The sequence below is a fragment of the Mya arenaria genome, chromosome 17 (assembly GCF_026914265.1).
Source record: "Mya arenaria isolate MELC-2E11 chromosome 17, ASM2691426v1".
In the NCBI taxonomy this organism is placed as follows: domain Eukaryota; kingdom Metazoa; phylum Mollusca; class Bivalvia; order Myida; family Myidae; genus Mya; species Mya arenaria.
Window position 1 is genome coordinate 51,606,640 of NC_069138.1, and position 27,389 is coordinate 51,634,028.

Consider the following 27,389-nt stretch of genomic DNA (forward strand, 5'->3'; position numbering starts at 1 on the left):
GTGAATCTGCGAGTCAGCATTATAACATTCACCGGCTTCATAATTTCGTTTATCGTTCGACATTTTTTTATTTTTAAAAAAAATAATGGCTCATAAGGGTGACAAAGACCAAGAAATGGGCAACATCAACAGAGTTGTTATTAAGCCGGGGCATTTGAAAGAAATTCACCAAAAAGTTAGGGTGCTAAACTTCCGCACGCTTATTGATAACCTTCCAACCAGCATTGACGAAAGCTCTTCGACTGTTTTGAAGTACAAAACACCAAATTTTAGGTGGGTATTATTTCATAAACCATGTACGTTATTCTTAACCAGAACATTTATAGTGTCAGCCGTGTTAGCCGACTTCCAACAGACTTGCCCTTAAGCGACGCGGTTGTATACGCTGTCCGCATGCCAAACAAAGGGTCCTGGGTTCAATCCCCGGTCGGGGCATGAGACGGAATTCGGTAGCGTCTAAAGAAATTCCACTTTGCCCGCGCTCTAACTTAATTATTTCTTATCCACTGTAACCAAATTTCGTTACAACCATTATGGGCGTTATATCTCAACCGAGTGCGACCAATAGCCAGGATCGTATTATAAACTGTGGAGTTTTGGCCCTTTATTTGTCAAAAAATTCACTGTGTCCCCTCCCTAACTTGGTAACAATATTTACAGGCTTTATATATCTCAACTGGGTTTGATCAACAGCTTAATTGCATTATGAACTCTATAGAGTTATGGGGCCGTATTCAATATGCATCTTAGTAATAATTAAGTAATAGCTTAATAGTTCCTTATTTCATTAAGCCAAATATCTTACTTAAAGTTAGTTTTTACTAGCTAGTTTGTTAAAAAGTCCCCCAAAAAGCGTTAGAATGCAAATATTACACAATTTACACCGTTTAAAAATAGTGGGCCTAGCTTAATCCTGTTAAATGGGACCACAGTACAGTTATTCGATTATTGCAAAAACTGTTTGGTTCGCAAAATTGTCATGTTTTTTTTTCTCAATTTTCCATGCTTTCCTCGAAATATGCAAGGAAAATGTCATCATTGATGTAAATTGATTTTCTACTTTTTTATTATATGATATACAAATGTATTGAACTCAGTTCAACAAATATCGGCGCTCCCGTCAGGCGACATGTCTGATTCGTGTTTTCTGGTACTAGTCGAACTCGCTTGCCTCGATTTCCTCGCTGGGTCGAACTGGATGTAAAGGACCAATTTTATTCTATTAAATGTAAGCATTACCGCTTGGCTCGAATTTCCTGAGGCTCGAGGTATTTTCGCCGGTCTTTGGGAGTTCGAGCCAACGGGATTCGACTGTATATAAACTTTATTTGCTCTACATTTCACCTAAAATGGGTCATAAATGACTTTTTTTTAATCCTTGTAGACCGAAAAAAAACAACAACAAAAACTTGTTATATTATTACAGTAAAAGCTTTAGATTTTTTTTCTGAACATTTACTGCCCTTTAAAATGACACATGATCTGGAGACACCAGACATAAAACAATCGAATATTTGTGTCTCGGATGCCTTAAAGCCATCCTACATATTTATTTCGACGCTACAATGGAAGGACGTTTTGACACCGTGACTTGATGCTTGGAGATTAAATGTTATTATTGACAATAAACTTATTGTGACAATGCTCGAAGTCATTGTTTATAAATACATCCACAAAATAATCCTTAATTATGCAATAGAAAAATACGTACCCGATACTGGTAGCTACTCTCGTTTATAGCTACCAGTGCTTTGTATTGCATCTCCCTTAGAGCTAGCGCAGCGTTAGCTGCATATGGCGCCCGGGTTAGAAGATCGTCTATATCATTGCATCACTTGTCTTTAAGCTTAGCTTAAAAATTGCAAGATCTCTTACAGAGCTAGCGCCACGGTGGAAATGGCACCGCTGTCAGAGCAACACAAGTGGAAGATCGGCTGGATCCAGGCGTGCACTGACATGACCTTCCATAACACGTACAGCGACGAGGGATAGTGAGTGCTTGTAGTCATTTTTATTGTAAATGTACATGTACATCGTATAAACTTATCTCGTCAAAGATGCGTTTTTACCGAGGATTTCATATTCCCTGTCACCCATATGTTAAAGATTCATCAACTAAGATTTGAACACGTTTGCACATGCCATGTTACGCTCAATCATCACGACATAACATAAATCATTAATTTATCACGTCACTTCCTGTATTAAGCACGAGCTGGGAGTTCCCGGAGCTGAGTTCCGGTACACAAAACATGATCAGCGACTGTGACGGGCACCACTATCCCTGGTATGGGTCCCGGAACGAGACAGTGACATTCGAGGGTCCATGCAAGATGTACCAGACGGCCACCGTTACCATGAACGACAACTTCCACCCGCATGTCACCTGGAGAAATCCCGCCATGAGGAGCCAAGGTAACCATGGTAATAATATTTCATATTTAGTCAGTCAGACTTCCTCAGCAATTTTCCATTGAAAACGTGTTTGGATGTATGCAGAATATAAGTAGAATATTAACCGTGAATACGGTACTGACTACTGTGATTAAAAACAAAGGAATTGTATGTATATAAGAGGATGCGGCAACGAAAACAAGAACCACAAACTTGACACTTTTAGACAAATAGTTAATGATTTCTAGTGCTCACATAAGTTCATAGTGTATAATTGAAACATGTATGTGTGTGCAGGTCCCCCGAACTTGACCCATATCACCCGGGATCAGACTTTCAACGTCTGGCTTGTGGTCTGGAACATGACCACGCAGAAAGCCTACATCCTTAAGAACATCCGATGGAACATGCAGCTAAATATTGACGTTGACCCCTCGAAACCTCTCGGTAAGAATTTGAAACGCTCTAACCAGGTCGCCATTATCACTGCCAATACGTAAGTCTCCGAATATGTCAATAGCTTAAGTGCCTTATTCATCACACGTCATTTTCACATGCGTCTGATAAAAAACTACACCGAACATTGCTATTGCATCGATTTCGATTCGTGTTCCATTTTCTCTATGACATAGTTTATATCACCGTTACGCTGGTTTCATCTTAAGCTAGGTATTTGTTTTGTAAACAAAATTTTAGTGGTTGCTGCCGACGACGACGGCTACGGGTTTGTTCTGTCAACTACTTATAAATATACCGCGAAGTTAACTTCTCTCTCATCTTAGGTCAGAGAGCGAAGCTGATGAGCAATCCGGTTCCCCGCCAACCGGAAGTCCTCGAACACCACGTTCCCATTCCTAAATGTGCCCTCATGCCGCCCAACGCCAACAGCGCCCAGATGCTTGTGTGGCGCCCGCGCGTGGGCCAGCCCATGTGCATCATCCCGCCCGTGTGGAAGAAGGACGTACCCATTGATAAACAAGTTCCTAGATACGACAGCAAACTTACCAAACTTTAACTCGGCAACTAAGATAGACATTTATTCGTTGAATTAACTCAATAGATAGATCTAATCAATTTTTAGATATATTTTTGAGAAATTATTTTAATTTTAGAGAAATTTTTACTTTTTGGACCAAATTTTCTAGTGCAATAATGGGAATAAAACTATTGCTTATATACACGTATGGTTGTAATTACATTGTGTAGGTTTATGTATTTATTAAGGAGAAATGACCGACGGGAGGCAAATCAAACAACAGCAGATCCACGATGAAAGTTTGTATTACAAAAATCACAACAAAGCAAGAACAAAGAATGAATAGCTTAAGAACATGAAATTCGACTTGATATTACACATGATTTAATGTATTCAACATACAATATTTGTTTGAACAGGTCAATGAATTTCATGAAAAAAGCTAGCCTTTCAGTCTAGTTTACACACAGAGAAAGTTATTTCATCCTATAATTCATCTTTCAAGTCACATAGTTGTACAAAAAAACATGGCAACATGTATCTCTATGGTGTAGAAGTCCAGACTCTAGTCCCCCACCAGCACTGTTTCAAAGGTAACCATAGTAACTGTTGCTGCTCTAGCCCCTATAACCACTGAAAGAGGGGCTGGATCTGAAACAAGGGAAGTTAAATCTTTTTTAAAGATCAATACAAAGTTCTGCAAAGTGTAACTTGACAATTTATTGTCTGCATAATTTAGTTTTATCACTCCTTATGACTTTATTTCGTAATTAAAAAAGAGTGCATTTTCAAACCATGACGTCCCTTTAAATGGATTGTCTTAATTAAAAAAAACTCATTGTAAAATTATCTTATATATATATATATATATAAGATAGAAGTTTTATGACATTTGGTTAGTTCTTGACTTTCAAAAAGAGGCTGTATTTGGAATGGGAAATACAGTTTTAGGAAAATTTTAAATGATTTTTTTTAAATAGTTACCCAAAAGTGTTGCCTGTGTTTCCACCAAATCCTGAAATAAAAACAAATGTTTCAGTGAGAAAGAACAACCCACATCCAAACCATTCTTTCTGCCAAATATCATCGAAAAAACATTTATCTCGGAAATATTTAAGGTAAAAATCCACAATTACTGCAAACACGCATAGAAGTGTACGTCTTATATTGAATTAATACTGTTATACTCTTCTCCCTCTAATATCATAAGACAAGCAACAGAAAGTTGTGTACAGAACCGGAATATAACCAGGTCAGATAATGAAATAATTATAAACAAGATTGCCGCACAGCAAAGGCCAACAATTACCTTTAATAACAGTCAAAAAGGGGCACAACCCAATAAATATTAAAGCCAGAGTTTTAAGTATGGGGCTTGCTACACATGAACCCATTGCTTCTGGCAACATGTGTACCAGGGTAAATTTAAATATCTTGAGTGGTGTTGAATGGTGAAAGAACTGACCAGCTAAAAATTGACATAACACTGAAGTCACCATCTTTGCACATTTCTTAACAAGCATGAACCCACAGCTACATTGACAAATACCTGTGCCTGTGGTGGGTGCCTGGTTGAGATTTCCGAAGCCCGGGACGTCATCTGACTGGGCAAGGGCTCCAAATGTTGCACTGCCTGCGCTCGCAAACCTGGAACATAACAACACATTTCAGAATTTAAAGAAATCTCCTAATCTTATTTCAAACGTTTTTTTTTATTCCACATAATATATGTATTAAACATCAGATTGGAACATTATATGCGTAACTGGTATATAACTGAAATGAATAAACACAAAAGCAAAGCTAATAATGTCTCTCTAACTCTTTTTACTTAAGTCTTGAATCTTTGGCCAAAAAGTTATGTCTAAGGCTCTGTTTTATTGTTAAGTATTAGATTGAATAACAGACAAAATTAGTACAAACTTGTAGTAGAGCATATATGTATTCAAAAGATGCATGGTATAGGTCTGTTCAGATTCACAACCAATATTAAGTATGTTCACATTTCCTACCCTGCAAAACCACCAGCACTGGCACCAGCTCCGCCCGCCCCTGAAGTTTGAGTCGATCCAAACATCCCTCCACCTCCTGACACAGGACTATTTCCAAACACTGGCGCTGAGCCAAACCCTCCCCCACCTCCGGAACCAAAGGCTGGCGGGCTGCCAAACGCTGGAGCACTACCAAATGCTGGGGCTGCTCCAAAACCAGGACTTCCTCCAAATGCAGGGGGGCTGCCAAAACCTCCTAGAGCATTGAGCAACAGTTATTACATAATAGGATCATCATAAATTACATTGAATTTCATAAATTTATAAAATTTTACTCATTTGTAATGGAAACCAAGTGCAGGTATACCTGCACTGGTATATTCGCTGGGCAGATACAATATTAGTTTATAACAGACTATAAATACAAACCAAAAGAAATCATCCTTTGTTGAGTATGAATGAGCCTTATACCATGAGGCTGAGACATACACACATACAAAACTACACTTTCAGTCTTAAAATTTGATATAAATATTAGCTCTAAGCTATCTCCTCAATCCTTAATTATCATGTATGTAATTCATGTCTTTGCTAATTGTACTTTTAATACAATACATATTGTTAAAGCCAAAATATGATATTTTGAACCATAACCTCAACCTTCACAAACATTTTAAGCACCTCCCTCACTCAATTAAACTATCATTAACTTTCCCTAGTATCTAGGCCCCAAGTAAGGACATGCCCTACCTGTAGTGGGCTGGTTGACAGCTGATCCAAACCCAGTGGACCCGACACCCGTCCCACCAGCCCCGAAGCCCCCACCCCCCGTGGAGAAAGGTCCGCCCCCACTACTGCCAGTGCTGCCCGCCCCACTTGTGCTTGAGCTACCAAAGGCTGAGCTTCCGCCACTGCCGAACAGTCCTGCAAATACACAAATCATTTAATAATGATGATCAAGAGCATGTATGATGACCTTACTATGGAATAAAAGAAAGATGTTTGCAAGTTGGTGCAAATGAACTTGAATGTAATCTTCATTGATGACAGAAAAATAAGTTTATTTTATCAAACCCTACTATAGATAGATTTAGGGTATCCATGACAAAGCACATTTGGCAGTCTGATTTGGTGCTAAAATATGTGAAGTGTCACGACTCTTCAAGACCTCGCCGGTTGCCAACCAAAAATCAATGATTCAGAAAATAGAAGTTTATTAGTTACTGCTTTTTAATAAAGATAAAGTCTTCAAATGTTTAGGAAATGATGTCAAGATGTGACCCATCACATATTTTAGTGCAAAATTATCCAGTAAAATATGGTGTTATCAGAAATAGATAATATAGTTTTGGCCTGAGTCAAGTATGTGTGTATACATAAAGATATCTAGATGTAGTGTTTTGTAGAAAACAAATATTTCTATCATCAATGTAGATAGCACTTCACTTGAACTGTTTTTCAAACATTTAAAATGAAATTTGTTCTTTATATCTGACATTCCACGAACTTCCAGAAAAAACCCTGGTATAAATGTTTTTGGTCTTGAAAACAAATTAATCCATTCAGAAGAAAACAGGCACCTCCAGTAGATGTCCCCGATGTTCCAAAGGCTGTGGATCCAAACACATTGGAGCTGGCCTTCTCTGCGCTAGGTTTCCCACCTAGGCCACTGAACATACCCCCTCCCCCTGAACTGCTGTCTCCCGCCTGGCCAAATGCTCCACTTCCACTGCTGAAACATAAGGGGAAATATTTATAAAACTGAATATTATATCCACAGCTTATGTTTTGGCTTACAAGGGTTAATATCATTTGTCCGAAAGATATATTAAAATATTAAAATTGTAACAGTAAATTCTTCTACATAATACATTTCATTTCAAGTTTTTCAAACCTGGCAGTTTGACCAAAGGCTGAAGCCTGTCCAAATGCTGGGGCAGTAGTCTGACCAAATCCAAACCCTGACGTGGATCCGAATCCCCCGCCACCACTGGATGCAGGGGAACTCCCAAACAGCCCACCTTGACCCGCACTCGTAGTGGTTGTAGCACCAAACACACCTCCAGTGGAAGATGTTGAAGAGCTTCCAAATAATCCACCCATAGTAGTACTACTGGCTGGTTGACCAAATAAACCAGCACCAGCTCCAGATTTGGCTGGCTGGCCAAATAAGCCACCTTCAGCCCCAGATTTGGCTGGCTGGCCGAATAAGCCACCTTCAGCACCAGATTTGGCTGGCTGGCCAAATAAACCACCATCAGCACCAGATTTAGCCGGCTGGCCAAATAAACTACCTTCAGTACAAGATTTATCCGGCTGGCCAAATAAACCGCCATCAGCGTCAGATTTTGCTGGCTGGCCAAACAAACCTCCTGAACCTGGAATGGGGCAGAAATAACTAGTCAGATACTCAATAACTTCTTTGGAATGAGTGATTTTAAGTTAATACAAGTCCTTTTTTTTCAAAATGTTGATGTAAGATTTGTTTGGCAAATAAACACTAGTGTCAATTCTCAATTTCATACATGTACAAAAAATAACTTATGCATATGTGTATGTGACTCTAAAGGACTGTGTTCTTACCAGCAGTGGTGGTTGTCCCAAACAGGCTTCCCCCACTGGACTGACCAAACACACCTGTAATGAAAAGTATTTGGGAGGACTTAACTTGGTGTTTACTATTATTTATCAGGCAGTATCTTGCAACTTATTTCACCCTTCACACTCCCTCGTACGATATGAAAATGAGGTGTCCCATGTTGCAAAAGTACCTTTCTTAAATACATTACATAATGAATCAAATATAATGCAAAAACTCCCTATCATTGTAATCAATTATACAAATGTTTAGAAGATACTGAAACAAATTGGTTGTCACATATTTTTATCAGACCTTTCTAGTAAACAAGTGGTCTGACTAGCTGCAGTAGTCTTAATTACCTGAAGAACTGGTCGTAGTTTGTCCAAATATTCCTGAGCTTGATGTAGTATCTGTTGTTGATGACTGACCAAAAAGTCCTGCGTTAGCAGTGGAGGCTTTTCCAAATAGTCCTTGACTTGCAGATGCAGGCTTTCCAAAAAGCCCTCCTGATGATGATGTAGTGGATGTAGAGGAGAGACCAAACCCTTCTGATGAAGCAGATGGGGGTTGACCAAAAGGTCCTCCAGTTGTAGATGAAGCACTTGTATTATCCTTGGATTGACCAAAGAAACAAGTAAATCCATTTGCTGATGAGCTAGTTGAAGTTGATCCAAACAAGGAAACACTGGGTGTTGTGTTGGCAGTAGTTGAAGAGCTGGACACACCTGAAGATGGCGTTGTTGTCTGTTCAGACTGAGGAGTGGAACCAGCTGTAGTTGAGGGCTGGGTACCAGATAAAGAAGTAGCTGAGGACTGTCCAAAAACTACTGCAGTGGGCCCAGTGGTTGATTTACCAAATAGACTGGTAGCCAGAGTAGATGATGCTGTTGAAGATTGGCTTGTTGCTGCATCAGAGTTGGCAGAAAATACAAAGCTTCCAGCTGAGCCTGATGATTTTAATGCTCCTTTCTCTGATTTAGCTTCATTTCTTGTTTCCTGACCTGCATCTGAATCTGTCGGCTGAGTAATAGGGGAGGAGGGTTGTGCAGGTGGCTGTGTGAACTGGTTGTATTCAGTTTCAGAATCATCAGCTTGAAGTAAGGCTGACATGACCTTATTTGGTTTGGGCTGGCCTAAGATTGTTGGTACAGGAGTAGAGGAAGGTACCGGCTGGCCTAGGATTGTTGGTACAGGAGTAGAGGAAGGTACCGGCTGGCCTAGGATTGTTGGTACAGGAGTAGAGGAAGGTACCGGCTGGCCTAGGATTGTTGATACATGAGTAGAGGAAGGTACCGGCTGGCCTAGGATTGTTGGTACAGGAGTAGAGGAAGGTACCGGCTGGCCTAGGATTGTTGGTACAGGAGTGGAGGAAGGTATGGGCTGACCAAACACTGTTGCTGTTGAAGTGGTGGAGGTTTTGGTGGATTGACCAAACAATGGTGCCCCTGCAGATGTTTGCTGCCCAAACGTAAATGCTGGCAAAGCAGTTGGTTGACCTGTAGTTCCACCTTGAAGAAAATAGCAAAATGTATTTTCAATATGATACTTATTTCTGAATATCAATTCTACTGGAACTTAGAAGATACCGGTACATAATCATATCTCACCTCCTACATGATTCAAGCAATCTGTTGAGTGTAACCGACTGTTTACATGAGTCAATGGTTAGAAAATGGCGACAAAAAACAGTTTACAAGCACAACAAGTGACGAATCTCTCAAAAAAGGTTATAATTAAATTCAGAAGAGACGCTTCGATGCAACAAGAAATCTGTAAATGTGCTGAGGAGCTACCTACAAGAAATTGTTTAACTGTTGTTGTTTTTCTTATTATTACATTTATTGACTGTGAAGTGTGATACATCTTTCTTGTACAGTTATAATTTAATGTTACCTTACTGAGAAAATATATATGCTGTCAAACAATGTTATTACTACATTTACATTGTTATTGTATTTATTCCAAATAAACTTGATAACATTAACTTTTTGTACTTCCTAAAATATAATTTTGAGACAATATTTAAGCGTCACTGAATATTTTCATACATTATATCTTATAATCTTATTATTAATGGTACTCGGCGAGATATATTCGTTACACTGTTAGTAGCTGGGGGGGTATGTGATATACACCCCCAGTGGTTTCATACCATGCTCGAGCTTCGGTCTAGCATGGTATGAAACCACTGGGGGTGTATATCACATACCCCCCCCAGCTACTAACAGTGTAACCAATAATACCATCCTTAGTTGTTCATATACTTCTAAATCAATGCTTTTATTATAATTTTAGAAATTGTTAATTCATATATTTTAAGGGCATGTCTGTTAAATGTGTTTTTAATGATTGATTAATTTTTAACAATAGGTTTTATCAGAGTGCTTGTTGTTTGATTTGATTTAACAAGATCCTTCAGTGATATGTTAGCATAGAAAACCACATAGTAAAGAAGATATTTATAAATGTCTTAATGTGGCCTCTTCTCTAAATAAAGATATTATACCTATTATTATCACATTTATCATTATTATTATCATCATCAGATTATGATGATTATTATTATTAGCATTATTAGCATTATCAATTATTATCATTATCACTGTTGTTGTTGTTGTTCATAGGAAAATGTTTGATAAAGAAGTGATGTCACGACCAATTAAGATGGACTGATCATGGATGGCTTTATAATATATTCAATATCTTAACTGAAGTGAAAATACAGAACATTATAATATTATATGTCATGATAATGTACCTGCTTTGATCTGGCTGTCACCAGCAGCCACAGAAGTTCGCTTTCCAAACAGTCCAGTGATGGAGCCTGGGGCTAAGGGCTTCTCATCTTGAAAATATATGTACCCGGTATACATTGTTTATATAAATGAATACATTGCAATAAGTTTTAAAGTCTTCATTAATTTCATTCTAATGAAGTCAGCATTTATTTCATTTATGTAATTGAGATGTTGTCTCTGAAAATGAGTCCAGCTAAAATTTTCATGTTAACAAAAACAGACTTTTACCAAGAAATAGGCCAACAAAACAAACATATAAAAATGAGTAAGTAGAAAAAAAAAGGCACATTTTCAAAAATATGAAAAAAGCTATGAGTGATGGCTTGAAACCTCACATTATTTTAAAAGAATGATCCATTATGTTTAATTTTTTGTTTACATACCAGTAGATAAATTGGTGCCAGGTTAAAGAATTTCATCAATGAAATCACTATTTAATGCTGTGTCCAGTTTGAGCCAGGACATATTCACCTAATAACTTAACATTTTACTATACTATAGTTTAAAGGCCCTCTTATTCTTGAAAATGGTTTGCCCTTATCCAGCTTTAACTGTCTTACTTGCTGTTGTAACAGTAGGGGTGAAGGTGAATGGCTTGGTCGTGTCAGAGATGGCTGGCTGTCTGCCAAATGTTAACGACTGGGCTGAAATGAAATAATTCCGTCTGGTTTTACTTGATCTGGAAATCAATCAGATTCAATTAATTTACAGGCACTGTCAAATTTCTTACTCATCCTAACTGAGATGACTGGTTTGTCTTAAGATGAGGGATATTTAGTTCAATACAGGCACTGTCAAATTTCCTACTCATCCTAACTGAGATGACTGGTTTGTCTTAAGATGAGGGATATTTAGTTCAATACAGGCACTGTCAAATTTCCTACTCATCCTATCTGAGATGACTGGTTTGTCTTAAGATGAGGGATATTTAGCTCAATACAGGCACTGTCAAATTTCCTACTCATCCTATCTGAGATGACTGGTTTGTCTTAAGATGAGGGATATTTAGCTCAATACAAGCACTGTCAAATTTCCTACTCATCCTATCTGAGATGACTGGTTTGTCTTAAGATGAGGGATATTTAGCTCAATACAGGCACTGTCAAATTTTCTACTCAATCTATCTGAGATGACTGGTTTGTCTTAAGATGAGGGATATTTAGTTCAATACAAGCACTGTCAAATTTCCTACTCAATCTATCTGAGATGACTGGTTTGTCTTAAGATGAGGGATATTTAGTTCAATACAGGCACTGTCAAATTTCCTACTCATCATAACTGCGATGACTGGTTTGTCTTAAGATGAGGGATATTTAGCTCAATACAAGCACTGTCAAATTTCCTACTCATCCTATCTGAGATGACTGGTTTGTCTTAAGATGAGGGATATTTAGCTCAATACAGGCACTGTCAAATTTTCTACTCAATCTATCTGAGATGACTGGTTTGTCTTAAGATGAGGGATATTTAGTTCAATACAAGCACTGTCAAATTTCCTACTCATCCTATCTGAGATGACTGGTTTGTCTTAAGATGAGGGATATTTAGCTCAATACAGGCACTGTCAAATTTCCTACTCATCATAACTGCGATGACTGGTTTGTCTTAAGATGAGGGATATTTAGTTCAATACAGGCACTGTCAAATTTCCTACTCATCCTATCTGAGATGACGGTTTGTCTTAAGATGAGGGATATTTAGTTCAATACAAGCACTGTCAAATTTCCTACTCATCCTATCTGAGATGACTGGTTTGTCTTAAGATGAGGGATATTTAGCTCAATACAGGCACTGTCAAATTTTCTACTCATCCTATCTGAGATGACTGGTTTGTCTTAAGATGAGGGATATTTAGTTCAATACAAGCACTGTCAAATTTCCTACTCATCCTATCTGAGATGACTGGTTTGTCTTAAGATGAGGGATATTTAGTTCAATACAGGCACTGTCAAATTTCCTACTCATCCTATCTGAGATGACTGGTTTGTCTTAAGATGAGGGATATTTAGTTCAATACAAGCACTGTCAAATGTCCTACTCATCCTATCTGAGATGACTGGTTTGTCTTAAGATGAGGGATATTTAGCTCAATACAGGCACTGTCAAATTTCCTACTCAATCTATCTGAGATGACTGGTTTGTCTTAAGATGAGGGATATTTAGCTCAATACAAGCACTGTCAAATTTCCTACTCAATCTATCTGAGATGACTGGTTTGTCTTAAGATGAGGGATATTTAGCTCAATACAGGCACTGTCAAATTTTCTACTCAATCTATCTGAGATGACTGGTTTGTCTTAAGATGAGGGATATTTAGTTCAATACAAGCACTGTCAAATGTCCTACTCATCCTATCTGAGATAACTGGTTTGTCTTAAGATGAGGGATATTTAGTTCAATACAAGCACTGTCAAATGTCCTACTCATCCTATCTGAGATGACTGGTTTGTCTTAAGATGAGGGATATTTAGCTCAATACAGGCACTGTCAAATTTCCTACTCATCCTATCTGAGATGACTGGTTTGTCTTAAGATGAGGGATATTTAGCTCAATACAAGCACTGTCAAATTTCCTACTCATCCTATCTGAGATGACTGGTTTGTCTTAAGATGAGGGATATTTAGCTCAATACAAGCACTGTCAAATTTCCTACTCATCCTATCTGAGATGACTGGTTTGTCTTAAGATGAGGGATATTTAGTTCAATACAGGCACTGTCAAATTTCCTACTCATCCTATCTGAGATGACTGGTTTGTCTTAAGATGAGGGATATTTAGTTCAATACAGGCACTGTCAAATTTCCTACTCATCCTAACTGCGATGACTGGTTTGTCTTAAGATGAGGGATATTTAGTTCAATACAGGCACTGTCAAATTTCCTACTCATCATAACTGAGATGACTGGTTTGTCTTAAGATGAGGGATATTTAGCTCAATACAAGCACTGTCAAATTTCCTACTCAATCTATCTGAGATGACTGGTTTGTCTTAAGATGAGGGATATTTAGCTCAATACAGGCACTGTCAAATTTCCTACTCAATCTATCTGAGATGACTGGTTTGTCTTAAGATGAGGGATATTTAGCTCAATACAAGCACTGTCAAATTTCCTACTCATCCTAACTGCGATGACTGGTTTGTCTTAAGATGAGGGATATTTAGCTCAATACAGGCACTGTCAAATTTCCTACTCAATCTATCTGAGATGACTGGTTTGTCTTAAGATGAGGGATATTTAGCTCAATACAAGCACTGTCAAATTTCCTACTCATCCTATCTGAGATGACTGGTTTGTCTTAAGATGAGGGATATTTAGCTCAATACAGGCACTGTCAAATTTCCTACTCATCCTATCTGAGATGACTGGTTTGTCTTAAGATGAGGGATATTTAGCTCAATACAGGCACTGTCAAATTTCCTACTCATCCTATCTGAGATGACTGGTTTGTCTTAAGATGAGGGATATTTAGCTCAATACAGGCACTGTCAAATTTCCTACTCAATCTATCTGAGATGACTGGTTTGTCTTAAGATGAGGGATATTTAGCTCAATACAAGCACTGTCAAATTTCCTACTCATCCTATCTGAGATGACTGGTTTGTCTTAAGATGAGGGATATTTAGCTCAATACAGGCACTGTCAAATTTTCTACTCAATCTATCTGAGATGACTGGTTTGTCTTAAGATGAGGGATATTTAGCTCAATACAAGCACTGTCAAATTTCCTACTCAATCTATCTGAGATGACTGGTTTGTCTTAAGATGAGGGATATTTAGTTCAATACAAGCACTGTCAAATTTCCTACTCATCCTAACTGCGATGACTGGTTTGTCTTAAGATGAGGGATATTTAGTTCAATACAGGCACTGTCAAATTTCCTACTCATCATAACTGAGATGACTGGTTTGTCTTAAGATGAGGGATATTTAGCTCAATACAAGCACTGTCAAATTTCCTACTCAATCTATCTGAGATGACTGGTTTGTCTTAAGATGAGGGATATTTAGCTCAATACAGGCACTGTCAAATTTCCTACTCAATCTATCTGAGATGACTGGTTTGTCTTAAGATGAGGGATATTTAGCTCAATACAAGCACTGTCAAATTTCCTACTCATCCTAACTGCGATGACTGGTTTGTCTTAAGATGAGGGATATTTAGCTCAATACAGGCACTGTCAAATTTCCTACTCAATCTATCTGAGATGACTGGTTTGTCTTAAGATGAGGGATATTTAGCTCAATACAAGCACTGTCAAATTTCCTACTCATCCTATCTGAGATGACTGGTTTGTCTTAAGATGAGGGATATTTAGCTCAATACAGGCACTGTCAAATTTCCTACTCATCCTATCTGAGATGACTGGTTTGTCTTAAGATGAGGGATATTTAGCTCAATACAGGCACTGTCAAATTTCCTACTCAATCTATCTGAGATGACTGGTTTGTCTTAAGATGAGGGATATTTAGCTCAATACAGGCACTGTCAAATTTCCTACTCATCCTATCTGAGATGACGGTTTGTCTTAAGATGAGGGATATTTAGCTCAATACAGGCACTGTCAAATTTCCTACTCATCCTATCTGAGATGACTGGTTTGTCTTAAGATGAGGGATATTTAGCTCAATACAAGCACTGTCAAATTTCCTACTCATCCTATCTGAGATGACGGTTTGTCTTAAGATGAGGGATATTTAGCTCAATACAGGCACTGTCAAATTTCCTACTCAATCTATCTGAGATGACTGGTTTGTCTTAAGATGAGGGATATTTAGCTCAATACAGGCACTGTCAAATTTCCTACTCATCCTATCTGAGATGACGGTTTGTCTTAAGATGAGGGATATTTAGCTCAATACAGGCACTGTCAAATTTCCTACTCATCCTATCTGAGATGACTGGTTTGTCTTAAGATGAGGGATATTTAGCTCAATACAAGCACTGTCAAATTTCCTACTCATCCTATCTGAGATGACGGTTTGTCTTAAGATGAGGGATACTTAGTTCAATACAAGCACTGTCAAATTTCCTACTCATCCTATCTGAGATGACTGGTTTGTCTTAAGATGAGGGATATTTAGCTCAATACAGGCACTGTCAAATTTCTTACTCATCCTAACTGAGATGACTGGTTTGTCTTAAGATGAGGGATATTTAGTTCAATACAGGCACTGTCAAATTTCCTACTCATCCTATCTGAGATGACTGGTTTGTCTTAAGATGAGGGATATTTAGCTCAATACAAGCACTGTCAAATTTCCTACTCAATCTATCTGAGATGACTGGTTTGTCTTAAGATGAGGGATATTTAGTTCAATACAAGCACTGTCAAATTTCCTACTCATCCTAACTGCGATGACTGGTTTGTCTTAAGATGAGGGATATTTAGTTCAATACAGGCACTGTCAAATTTCCTACTCATCATAACTGAGATGACTGGTTTGTCTTAAGATGAGGGATATTTAGCTCAATACAAGCACTGTCAAATTTCCTACTCAATCTATCTGAGATGACTGGTTTGTCTTAAGATGAGGGATATTTAGCTCAATACAGGCACTGTCAAATTTCCTACTCAATCTATCTGAGATGACTGGTTTGTCTTAAGATGAGGGATATTTAGCTCAATACAAGCACTGTCAAATTTCCTACTCATCCTAACTGCGATGACTGGTTTGTCTTAAGATGAGGGATATTTAGCTCAATACAGGCACTGTCAAATTTCCTACTCAATCTATCTGAGATGACTGGTTTGTCTTAAGATGAGGGATATTTAGCTCAATACAAGCACTGTCAAATTTCCTACTCATCCTATCTGAGATGACTGGTTTGTCTTAAGATGAGGGATATTTAGCTCAATACAGGCACTGTCAAATTTCCTACTCATCCTATCTGAGATGACTGGTTTGTCTTAAGATGAGGGATATTTAGCTCAATACAGGCACTGTCAAATTTCCTACTCAATCTATCTGAGATGACTGGTTTGTCTTAAGATGAGGGATATTTAGCTCAATACAGGCACTGTCAAATTTCCTACTCATCCTATCTGAGATGACGGTTTGTCTTAAGATGAGGGATATTTAGCTCAATACAGGCACTGTCAAATTTCCTACTCATCCTATCTGAGATGACTGGTTTGTCTTAAGATGAGGGATATTTAGCTCAATACAAGCACTGTCAAATTTCCTACTCATCCTATCTGAGATGACGGTTTGTCTTAAGATGAGGGATATTTAGCTCAATACAGGCACTGTCAAATTTCCTACTCAATCTATCTGAGATGACTGGTTTGTCTTAAGATGAGGGATATTTAGCTCAATACAGGCACTGTCAAATTTCCTACTCATCCTATCTGAGATGACGGTTTGTCTTAAGATGAGGGATATTTAGCTCAATACAGGCACTGTCAAATTTCCTACTCATCCTATCTGAGATGACTGGTTTGTCTTAAGATGAGGGATATTTAGCTCAATACAAGCACTGTCAAATTTCCTACTCATCCTATCTGAGATGACGGTTTGTCTTAAGATGAGGGATACTTAGTTCAATACAAGCACTGTCAAATTTCCTACTCATCCTATCTGAGATGACTGGTTTGTCTTAAGATGAGGGATATTTAGCTCAATACAGGCACTGTCAAATTTCTTACTCATCCTAACTGAGATGACTGGTTTGTCTTAAGATGAGGGATATTTAGTTCAATACAGGCACTGTCAAATTTCTTACTCATCCTAACTGAGATGACTGGTTTGTCTTAAGATGAGGGATATTTAGTTCAATACAGGCACTGTCAAATTTCTTACTCATCCTAACTGAGATGACTGGTTTGTCTTAAGATGAGGGATATTTAGTTCAATACAAGCACTGTCAAATTTCCTACTCATCCTATCTGAGATGACTGGTTTGTCTTAAGATGAGGGATATTTAGCTCAATACAGGCACTGTCAAATTTTCTACTCATCCTATCTGAGATGACTGGTTTGTCTTAAGATGAGGGATATTTAGCTCAATACAGGCACTGTCAAATTTTCTACTCATCCTATCTGAGATGACTGGTTTGTCTTAAGATGAGGGAGATCAAGTATATTGTTGAGTAAGTATCAAAATGTAAACTATTGTCAAGTTTGATGGCCCAAAGCAAGTTATTCAAAGTAAAATATTCATGACTGGCACTATAATATACTTTTGCTAAAAGTTAAAAGGTCACTGCTTCTCCAAAAGAGGATGTTTTACCCTGGGTAGGGGAAAATATATCTACTTTTTTTTCAGGAGGAGAATGAGGATGAATCGCCCCCAATAAGCGGAAAGAAACATACTGATTGTTGCAATATGCAATTAAATTCTGCAGATCATTCTTTTCTTAAACAATTAAGAATATCCTGCTGCCATACATTATTACAAAATATAGAACAAACCTGGTGTTGAAGCTTCTGTTTCAAACAGTTTTCTGTTGATGGGCGTGCTGGAGGGCGGAAGTTTTGGGCTCTCTCCCACATAACCCGGGGCTCCTGACAATGCTGGCTTGGGCGTTGAGGTCGACACTGGAGCATATCAATATGTATGGAAATGTTACAACCTTCTTTTTGTTTTTATGGGCTTAAACATGTATTGTGGTGGGAGGTGAGAGTTTGGGGCTTTTTTTAAACAGAACCCTGGGCTTCTATTACCTACTTCCTTAGGCAGTAACAGAAAAAATATGAAACTGTTAGATTAACCAAATATGTGTATTTGGCGGGAGTTTGGGCATTTTCCTACAGAATCAATGTCTCCAAGTACTGCTGCCTTGGGCAAAGAAGACGACACTGGGAAAGAATCATGTTTTTGATTTCATACGTACAAACATGTGTACAAGTCATTTAAGGTGCACTTCCAAATTTAATCACCCGCCCCCCTTCTTTTTATTAGATGGTTTTAAATATCATTTATACATGTGTAGCAAACAACAGAAACGGTTCGGTTTAAATACCCTATGATTGTCATTGGAGTTTTCATCCTACTGTTTAAAGAATATAAAAAGCTTTGACTTTGCCAGTCTTACCCTCTGAGGGTAAGCTATACTGGGCTCCAAAACCCTGGTTGGTCCCGTTACTTTCACTGGAGTCTTCATCATACTCCTCACTCTCTGAGATGTTCCCTACATCGTTCTCAGAGCCGCTGGGTGTAATGTCCTCAAACTGTACACCATTTGCTTCCTTCAACTTTATCACTGTGCAGTAAACCAGTCAAATTGTTAATAAATTAGGCAACCACTTTATGAACCAATCAATTTACATACATTCAAGTTAAATAAGTCACATTATTTATAAACCATAATTAACTATTTCAATAAAGCTAGTATTTAATATTTTTTTATCATTTCTGCAAGCATTATTCAAATCAACAGAAAATGATTTACATCCCATTGATACTGGTCAGTTTCAATTAAATACAATTATAGAAATAACCTTGATGTAAGGCAGGCACATCTCCAGTCCCCTGCAACAGGGTCTTAGGGAGCCCAGACCTCTCAATGGGCTTCCCCGTGAATCCAGGCATGGGGAGACCTGAGGTAGACTTGACAGGAGGTGGAACAGGCTTGCTATCTGGGGGTGGGGCTGTCAACACAGGGTTGAGGGTGATTCCACCAGATTGAACTGTTGTATAAAATTTGTGACTTGAAATTTGGTACCGCAAGGTAAAATAGGAACTTTTGAGATAAATGAAAATAAACTGTCACTTTTAAATGAGGCCTAAAAAAAATAATTGTTTGGTTAGGGTTACATCCTTAAAAAAAATAGGTAGGGTAGGTAGGCTTTTTTTATTTTTTTTTTATTTTTTTTTTTATTAGGTTTTATATAAGAATATAATTTTCATCATTGGAGAATGGTGTTAAAGCTATCTTCTGTACAAGCATTTAAGGTTTAAACTTAATATTAAAAAGCAATTAAAAAAAAAACGAAATTTTTCTTTTTTTTTAGTTTTTCATTTTTTTTTTCAAACTGACTATAAAAACGGTAGGGTCGGCGCCTATTCCGTACGTAGGGTCGGGTAACCCGAACCAAATGTATTTTTTTTTTTAGGCCTGATGGCTTCAGAGCTGCAAATAACTTTAAGTGTATAAAATGCCTATGTTATATCGTAAAGTGCAATGCAGACCTTTGTTTCAACTAATTTAGTGTTATGGTCTTTTATAGTTAAAGTCTGATTGGACATTGATGTATGCATGTATTTTATGTACATCATAGGTTTGATCCTAAGAGCATAACTTAATCAATTAAAATCACTGAACAGTGCTTGCTTCCCTTAGCATTATTAAACACAAAGCTCGTCAGAGAAAATTACAGCATATGAGTATTGACACCAATTACACCCCTTATCTGTAGCTCTGCAGCTTTAGCATGTATCTCCTGTAAAACTTCATCATTAGAAGAGTATAAGACTTTATGGTTTAAGTCAAAAATGTAAACAGCATTTATTTGGTTCATGTTGCCAGGGCAACGCTCTGTTCTTCATAGTATCAATTCCTACCTGACTGCTGTTGAGTACGTTTAGGTTTGATGAAAATCTCTTTCAATTTCTCTGCTGGTTTTTTCCCCTTGTCCACGATGTTCTGCAGGAAACCCTTTACAACTCCATCTCTTTCATCCTTAGGCCGTGCTATCTGTTGTTGTTGTTGCTGCTGCTGCTGGAACTGCTGCTCTTGCTGTAGCCTGCTTCTTACTGGCTTAGGGTCCTGAAAGGTACCCATATGATACATTAATTTCTAGCTAGATACAGAGACGAGACTTAATAATACTAGGTGCAAATTGCTCCTAAATACTTACTTGCTCCAAAATACAAACTCACTCCTAGCTACAAATGTGCTCCTTAATACAAATGCAATTCTAGTTACAAACTTGCTCCTAAATACAAACTCATTTCTAGGTTCAAACTCACTCCTTGTTACAAATTGCTCCTTAAAACAAATTCACTCTTTGTTACAAACTTGCTCCAAGACCTGTACAAATGTGCTCCTTGATACAAACTCACTCTTTGTTACAAACTTGCTCCTAGACCTGTACAAACTTGCTCCTTAATACAAACTCACTCTTTGTTACAAACTTGCTCCTAGGCCTGTCCAAACTTGCTCCTTACTACAAACTCACTCCTTGTTACAAACTTGCTCCTAGACCTGTACAAACTTGCTCCTTAATACAAACTCACTCCTTGTTACAAACTTGCTCCTAGACCTGTACAAACTTGCTCCTTACTACAAACTCACTCCTTGTTACAAACTTGCTCCTAGACCTGTACAAACTTGCTCCTTAATACAAACTCACTCCTTGTTACAAACTTGCTCCTAGACCTGTACAAACTTGCTCCTTACTACAAACTCACTCCTTGTTACAAACTTGCTCCTAGACCTGTACAAACTTGCTCCTTAATACAAACTCACTCCTTGTTACAAACTTGCTCCTAGACCTGTACAAACTTGGCCCTTAATACAAATTCACTATTTGTTACAAACTTGCTCCTAGACCTGTACAAACTTGCTCCTTAATACAAACTCACTCTTTGTTACAAAGTTGCTCTTTAATACAAACTCACTCTTTGTTACAAACTTGCTCCTTACTACAAACTCACTCCTTGTTACAAACTTGCTCCTAGACCTGTACAAACTCACTCCTTGTTACAAACTTGCTCCTTACTACAAACTCACTCCTTGTTACAAACTTGCTCCTAGACCTGTACAAAATCACTCTTTGTTACAAACTTGCTCCTAACTACAAACTCACTCCTTGTTACAAACTTGCTCCTAGAGCTGTACAAACTCACTCCTTGTTACAAACTTGCTCCAAGACCTGTACAAACTTGCTCCTTACTACAAACTCACTCCTTGTTACAAACTTGCTCCTAGACCTGTACGAACTTGCTCCTTAATACAAATTCACTCTTTGTTACAAACTTGCTCCTAGACCTGTATAAACTCACTCCTTGTTACAAACTTGCTCCTAGACCTGTACAAACTCACTCCTTGTTACAAACTTGCTCCTAGACCTGTACAAACTTGCTCCTTAATACAAACTCACTCCTTGTTACAAACTTGCTCCTACCTGTACAAACTCACTCCTTGTTACAAACTCACTCCTTGTTACAAACTTGTTCCTAGACCTGTACAAACTTGCTCCTAGACCTGTACAAATTCGCTTCTTAATACAAACTAACTTCAAGGTATTAACACCCTCCTTTCTCCTAAGAACAAATTTGCTCCTAAGTACAAACTCGCTCCTAGATATCATGATGAAATGGCCTCCAAATCAGCCAGTTCTCAGATACAGAATTTAAATAAATTGCACATTTTAGCATGCACTTCAATGTTCGTGTGATGTAGATGCAATCCAAAAACCATCATTTTTATTGTAGTAATTTAAAGGTGAATTATACTGGCTGAGTGTCACTTTGGTAACTTTTTAATGTGCTTCATCATTATTTTTTTTAACTAGGAAAAAAATATTTCATGAAAAACCGGCGTGAACAATTCACACTCATGCCCAGCTTCCGAGACTCTAGAGATTTAGGATTTAAGGCTGGGATTTAGGTACTGACAGATTTTGGTAGTCCACCTGAACACAGGTAAACATCAATAAATTGGAAATCAAGACAGATCAGCAAACTGGTTAAGTACCTTTGGTGGCTTTTTCTCTGCCATAACTCCAGGATTCCTTTCTCCAATCTTGGCAAAATTTCCTGAAAAAAAAAGCAATTTCACACACAATCATAATCTTACAAGGGGTGTTTAATAAATATGTGTTAAAGTACTCACATTGCTTCCAACATATATATGAAACGTATGGAAACTATTTATATTGATGCAAATGAAACTTAGTCATAGGTTGGTTTATAACTTGAAGGCAGTTTCTATGGCAATGTCATTTTAAGTTATCCAACCCTAATTGCCATTTTTTCCTTATGTTTTGAATATATTGTAAAGGTTTCAGTTTTATATATGTTTGAAGAAATATGAGATGTCACAGTATTAATGCATACCCAGAAATGCTGCCTGAACACAGGAATGGCAATTGAAAAAAGGCCATAACTCTGAGGTAATTATACACTGCATTTCCACTTATCACCAATCATAGTATGTTGTTTCATTAAAATCCATTGAGTAATATAAAATATACACTGCTGACAAGAAAAAGAAACAATGGGCAGTAACTAAGTAATTAAGTAAAGTAACTAAGTAATAATAGAGTTATGGTTCTTCTTGTACACTGCACTTCCTCTTATTGAGCTTGACCATAGTATAAAGTTTAAATTAAATTTCATCGGTAGTTTTCAAATAATGATCCAAACAAAGAAAATGACAGAGGGCAGTAAATCTATAATAAGGTAAAATAGAGTTATGGTTCTTGTACACTGCACTTCCTCTCATTGTGCTTTTACCATCATATGAAGTTCAATTAAATTCCAGTATTTTTTAAGTTATATTCTGGACAAGGAAAATTGTAACAGACTTACCGGCGGACTACGGAGTGACTCAATTATACTCCCTTTAAAATTTGTTTGTGGGAGGTATAATAACTTCATAAGCACACCTTTCTGCATATTCTTTTGAGTTTTAACTACCCTTATACTTTATAATGAAATGTTTTTTAAGACAACAACTACATTTTTATATTTACCAACTGTGAAGGGCATCTATAAATCATTCTTATATAATTTTAAGGACTTAAACATGAGTAAAATATGACTGTATTATTTAACAAAAACAAAACAATTGAGTGCACTAATTTTCTAAGCTTTACACTGTCAGATTATTTATTGAAACCGGATAATCATTGCAATGAAATAACAATAAAAACTTTTTATAATGAGTGTACGTTTATAACCAGATAAGAAATTCAAAACTCCTAACCTGCTTTATCAGTTTGTGACATCCCAGTGAATGCCTGACCCCCCCTCAGGCGGGCAGTCATGGCCGGAGCCCCAGCCTCGCCCCGAGGTCTGCTTGCCCCACCTCGAGACATGCTGTCTGTACAGGCAATCTGGGAGTCGGAGATGGTTAGTACTGATAGGTTCCCTAGAAATGAAGAGCAAGTTGTTGCGATTCATTACTTAAATATAAAACAAACAAGAGCATCCTGATGCCAATATGCATCTGCATTTTTCTGCATTTATCATGAGACATTGCAGTGGGTATAAGTTTAAACACAGTTAATCTGAAATCATCAAGACCCAGATAAAAAATCCGAAATAACGATATTAACAATTTTTAGAAAATGACAGCATTCGCAAATGATAGATGAAAAATATTAAGTTGTGAAGATTGCAATGTCGGTTACACGTTAACAACATGTTACATTCGGAGTGAGCTATCATTCAGTATACAGATTTGTTGAATACGGTAATTGTTTAACAAATGTTATGTCATGGAAGTTTTTCAAATTGTTGCGTCTCGTAGCATCCTTCCGGGTTGGTTACCGGGCCCTTCTCCTGAATGTTTGGTAGCGGGTCGAGTGAGAAATGTGGCGATCAAATTTGATGAGACATTTTTAAATGATATTCAGGTTGTGTTAACCAGCAATTACTTACACACTATATCACCCAAATGAATCGCTCATTTTCTGACATCAATCTTTGTAACATACGCGTGCTCAATGTCATTCTTTAACAAGCGCTAATTGTGCTCCATTATCACCTCAAGCTGATGCCATGGTGTGAAAAACTATGAGATGATCAAGTTCGAAATAAGGATTGATAAATAGATGTGAAATACTAAATCAGGACAGTAATTTTCATTTCAAAATAGCGATTTTTTCGGAATACCGATTTCAGATTAATGATTTAGTTAATCAAATTTAGTTAAACAAAGAAGAAATAAAATCAGGATCGAAAAATAATTTTGAAATAGCGATCATTTCGGATAAATAGTGTTCGGACTAGCAGTGTTTAAATGTATAAGCATAAGACTGCAACCACTGTACTCGTAAAATAGTTTATGGGCTTGGAAAAATTTTGAGTTTGAGCTTGTTTATCAAAAAGTCTAATTTTGATGACTGAGTAAGAAGAAAAATATCTGTGATAGTTAACAGGTGTATCACGTTCCATATCAAATATGTTAAATGGATTTCAGTTATCAATGACACGGTACCAACTTAAATTCTAAAGTTCACTAAATTTAGTGTTTAATTCAAGGACTAAGCAACACTTACACACATACATTTCGAAGGCCTTATATCTGTATCCTATACAAACGTATATATATATATCAAAGAAACCTTATAGATACCAGGTCTGGTTGAGTGTACAGTGGGTACATGACTACGAGCCATCAAATGTTCCCGAAGCCTTTCAACTCTCCCAGCAAGCACCTTCCTCCCATCCAATCCTATAGAACTCGATGCTTTTGTCTGTTCCAGCACTGAAGTGTTACTTGAAGTACTCTTCACAGGGCTTCCAGTTAGCAGAGAGTCAGCCAGGCTAGAGAGCTCACTTGTACTGCAAGAGTAGAAATGAGAATGTATCATTTATATCATAAAAAAATAATATCTTTGAAAACTATAGTAAATGCACACTGACTTTGGTTGTAACATAAAAAAAACCCATAATACATTGGAATTATACAGCTGAAAATTTACCTTGTCAACTTTTGGGAAAAGAATTAGAATATTTTAAGATGATTTGTGAATATGGGCACGCTAATAACTATTTGTTGATGGCGTTTGAAAGGGGTGATACAAAGTGCCGTCTGCCTGCCCAGTTAATGCTTTTTTAAGGTTTTCCAATGTTTATAAATTAATCAACATTTTCATACTGATAACTTTCTTTAAGGCTTCAACACTCACTCTTGATTGGTGGTATTGGCCGCGTTACTCCACAATGCTGTCTGGTTGTACAGTTTGAGCTGTTTAAGTCTCTTCTCTACCTCGCCCAGTCTTGTACGCTGGACGTTTATCAGGTTACTGTTGCTCTTCACCACACGATACAGCATGTCACTGGCGGGTGCCCCACGCCTGTTGGTGGATAAGATGGTTAAACAAAAAAGGGCATAACTAAGCGTAATTCAGCAAGCCAAGGCGTACTAGTAAAGTCTGGTTTCCCAAAAATGGCATGTACTTAAATATAAAAACCAGGAATAAAAATTGAAGATTATACGGATGTATATCCATGAAACTTTAACCTGGTTAATTTAACTGGGTATTGGATAAATAGTGGCACACATACAGTACGAGTGCTGCTATATATAAAAAATCTGGTTACATTAATACTTGTTGTAATTACACTGAAAATTCTTTCATAACTGCATTCTTCATAATACCTTAAAATGTCATCACCTCACTTTAGAATAGGAGTGTGCAATTCAAAATGCACACGACTGACAGGATTTGTTTTTATAATTATTTACAGAGGCAAGCGCTAAATGCTTCATTATCACCTCAAATGGATATCGCTGTATGATGTGTGAAAACTACGACTGATAAATAGGTGTGAAAAAACTGAATCAGGACCTTAATTTTGACCTCGAAATAGCGATGATTTTGAAAATGATTTCAGATTATTGATGAAAAATTTCATTAAACAATGAAGAATAAAAAAAGGACTGAAAAATAAATTCGAAAAAGTAATAGTTTCGGATAAACAGTGTTAGGATTTACAGTGTTTAAATGTAATTAACAATAAAACCAAAAAGCCAAAGGATATTTGGATCATTATATCAATGATTATAATTATCGTACGATATATTTTTCGTATTCGTATTTCTTGGTTGTAATGATAAACATTTTAAAACAAAAGCTTGACTGAAAGTATTATTTCAGGCTTGTTTAGACATAAAAGTTTAATTATTTATTAAATTTCTGACAACTCGCTTTGTATTCAATTGAAAATCGTGATCTTCCGGCTTTTTTGTAGTACGCTCCTAAATAAGATTAGCCAATTATCTTCTAGTTCAAAAAATGTTTAAATGTATATATGAAATGGTTGTTCCCATATTGGTACCTTCACATTTGGATTTGACACTCAGCCAGGCTGGAGTTTTGTCCATGCCACATACACCGCAGTATGATATGTTAGTATGTTAGATATTTAAGATATAATCAGTGTTCACCTGTTCTTTTTGCTGTTTTGGTATTCTTCCCACTGTGTGTCCAGTATCAGGTCAACATCCTGCACTCCTTGGTCCAGCAGCTGGAATATTGAACACTTGTGATTATATGGTTGTAATTGTAAAGACTTTAATTTTCTCTTGATCTGTTACCAATATTTTAGACATGTTTACATTGCTTCTGACAATTAGCCCTTCAGCCACTTGCCTGATACTGAAGTTGCAGATGTTTGAGTTTCTCTGCACTGCCCGGGTCGAGAGCGCAAGTCTTCAGAAGGTGAAGGTACTTGGGGTCAGAGTTGAGCTGTTGTCGACGGCGACAATCCTCTGTCTGGGAGAACAGGTCTAGACACAGAGCGCGCTGCTCTTGGACTTCTTTACTCTGATCCTGTTGGGATGAGGGAAGAACATGACTTTATACTAGGGATGGCAACGAGTACCCGAGTACTCGAGTACTCAATCGAACGTCCGAGTACTCGAGTACCAAATCACTACTCGAGTACTCGGAAAAAAAATAAAAAAATCTATAAAAATCACCAAATACACGATTTACAGACAAAATATCAGATCTAGTTAGTTGCC

General features: G+C 37.4%; 2 protein-coding genes across 2 annotated transcripts in view; one reads left to right on the plus strand and one right to left on the minus strand.

Annotated features, from left to right (window-relative positions):
• The first annotated feature begins 85 nt into the window (after positions 1 to 85).
• On the plus strand, positions 86 to 3,409 carry LOC128223602 (protein FAM78B-like). Its single transcript, XM_052932876.1, has 5 exons — positions 86 to 273; positions 1,878 to 1,991; positions 2,210 to 2,415; positions 2,692 to 2,841; positions 3,177 to 3,409. Exons 1-5 carry the CDS (start codon positions 86 to 88, stop codon positions 3,407 to 3,409), a joined length of 891 nt encoding a protein of 296 aa, XP_052788836.1.
• Positions 3,410 to 3,659: 250 nt separating this feature from the next.
• Positions 3,660 to 27,389, minus strand: part of LOC128224557 (nuclear pore complex protein Nup214-like) — a 43,500-nt gene continuing 19,770 nt past the window's right edge. The window contains exons 15-35 of the mRNA XM_052934439.1: positions 27,016 to 27,195; positions 26,811 to 26,890; positions 25,549 to 25,716; positions 24,993 to 25,201; positions 23,619 to 23,783; positions 22,386 to 22,447; positions 20,249 to 20,453; positions 19,186 to 19,374; positions 18,780 to 18,947; positions 18,157 to 18,282; positions 11,301 to 11,384; positions 10,701 to 10,787; positions 8,302 to 9,450; positions 7,945 to 7,998; positions 7,256 to 7,739; positions 6,942 to 7,093; positions 6,112 to 6,285; positions 5,383 to 5,617; positions 4,920 to 5,017; positions 4,355 to 4,385; positions 3,660 to 4,021 (exon numbers count right to left, since the gene is read on the minus strand). Coding sequence (XP_052790399.1) covers positions 3,988 to 4,021; positions 4,355 to 4,385; positions 4,920 to 5,017; positions 5,383 to 5,617; positions 6,112 to 6,285; positions 6,942 to 7,093; positions 7,256 to 7,739; positions 7,945 to 7,998; positions 8,302 to 9,450; positions 10,701 to 10,787; positions 11,301 to 11,384; positions 18,157 to 18,282; positions 18,780 to 18,947; positions 19,186 to 19,374; positions 20,249 to 20,453; positions 22,386 to 22,447; positions 23,619 to 23,783; positions 24,993 to 25,201; positions 25,549 to 25,716; positions 26,811 to 26,890; positions 27,016 to 27,195 — 4,134 coding nt within the window. The 3' untranslated portion in view covers positions 3,660 to 3,987. The remainder of the gene's footprint in view (positions 4,022 to 4,354; positions 4,386 to 4,919; positions 5,018 to 5,382; positions 5,618 to 6,111; positions 6,286 to 6,941; positions 7,094 to 7,255; positions 7,740 to 7,944; positions 7,999 to 8,301; positions 9,451 to 10,700; positions 10,788 to 11,300; positions 11,385 to 18,156; positions 18,283 to 18,779; positions 18,948 to 19,185; positions 19,375 to 20,248; positions 20,454 to 22,385; positions 22,448 to 23,618; positions 23,784 to 24,992; positions 25,202 to 25,548; positions 25,717 to 26,810; positions 26,891 to 27,015; positions 27,196 to 27,389) is intronic.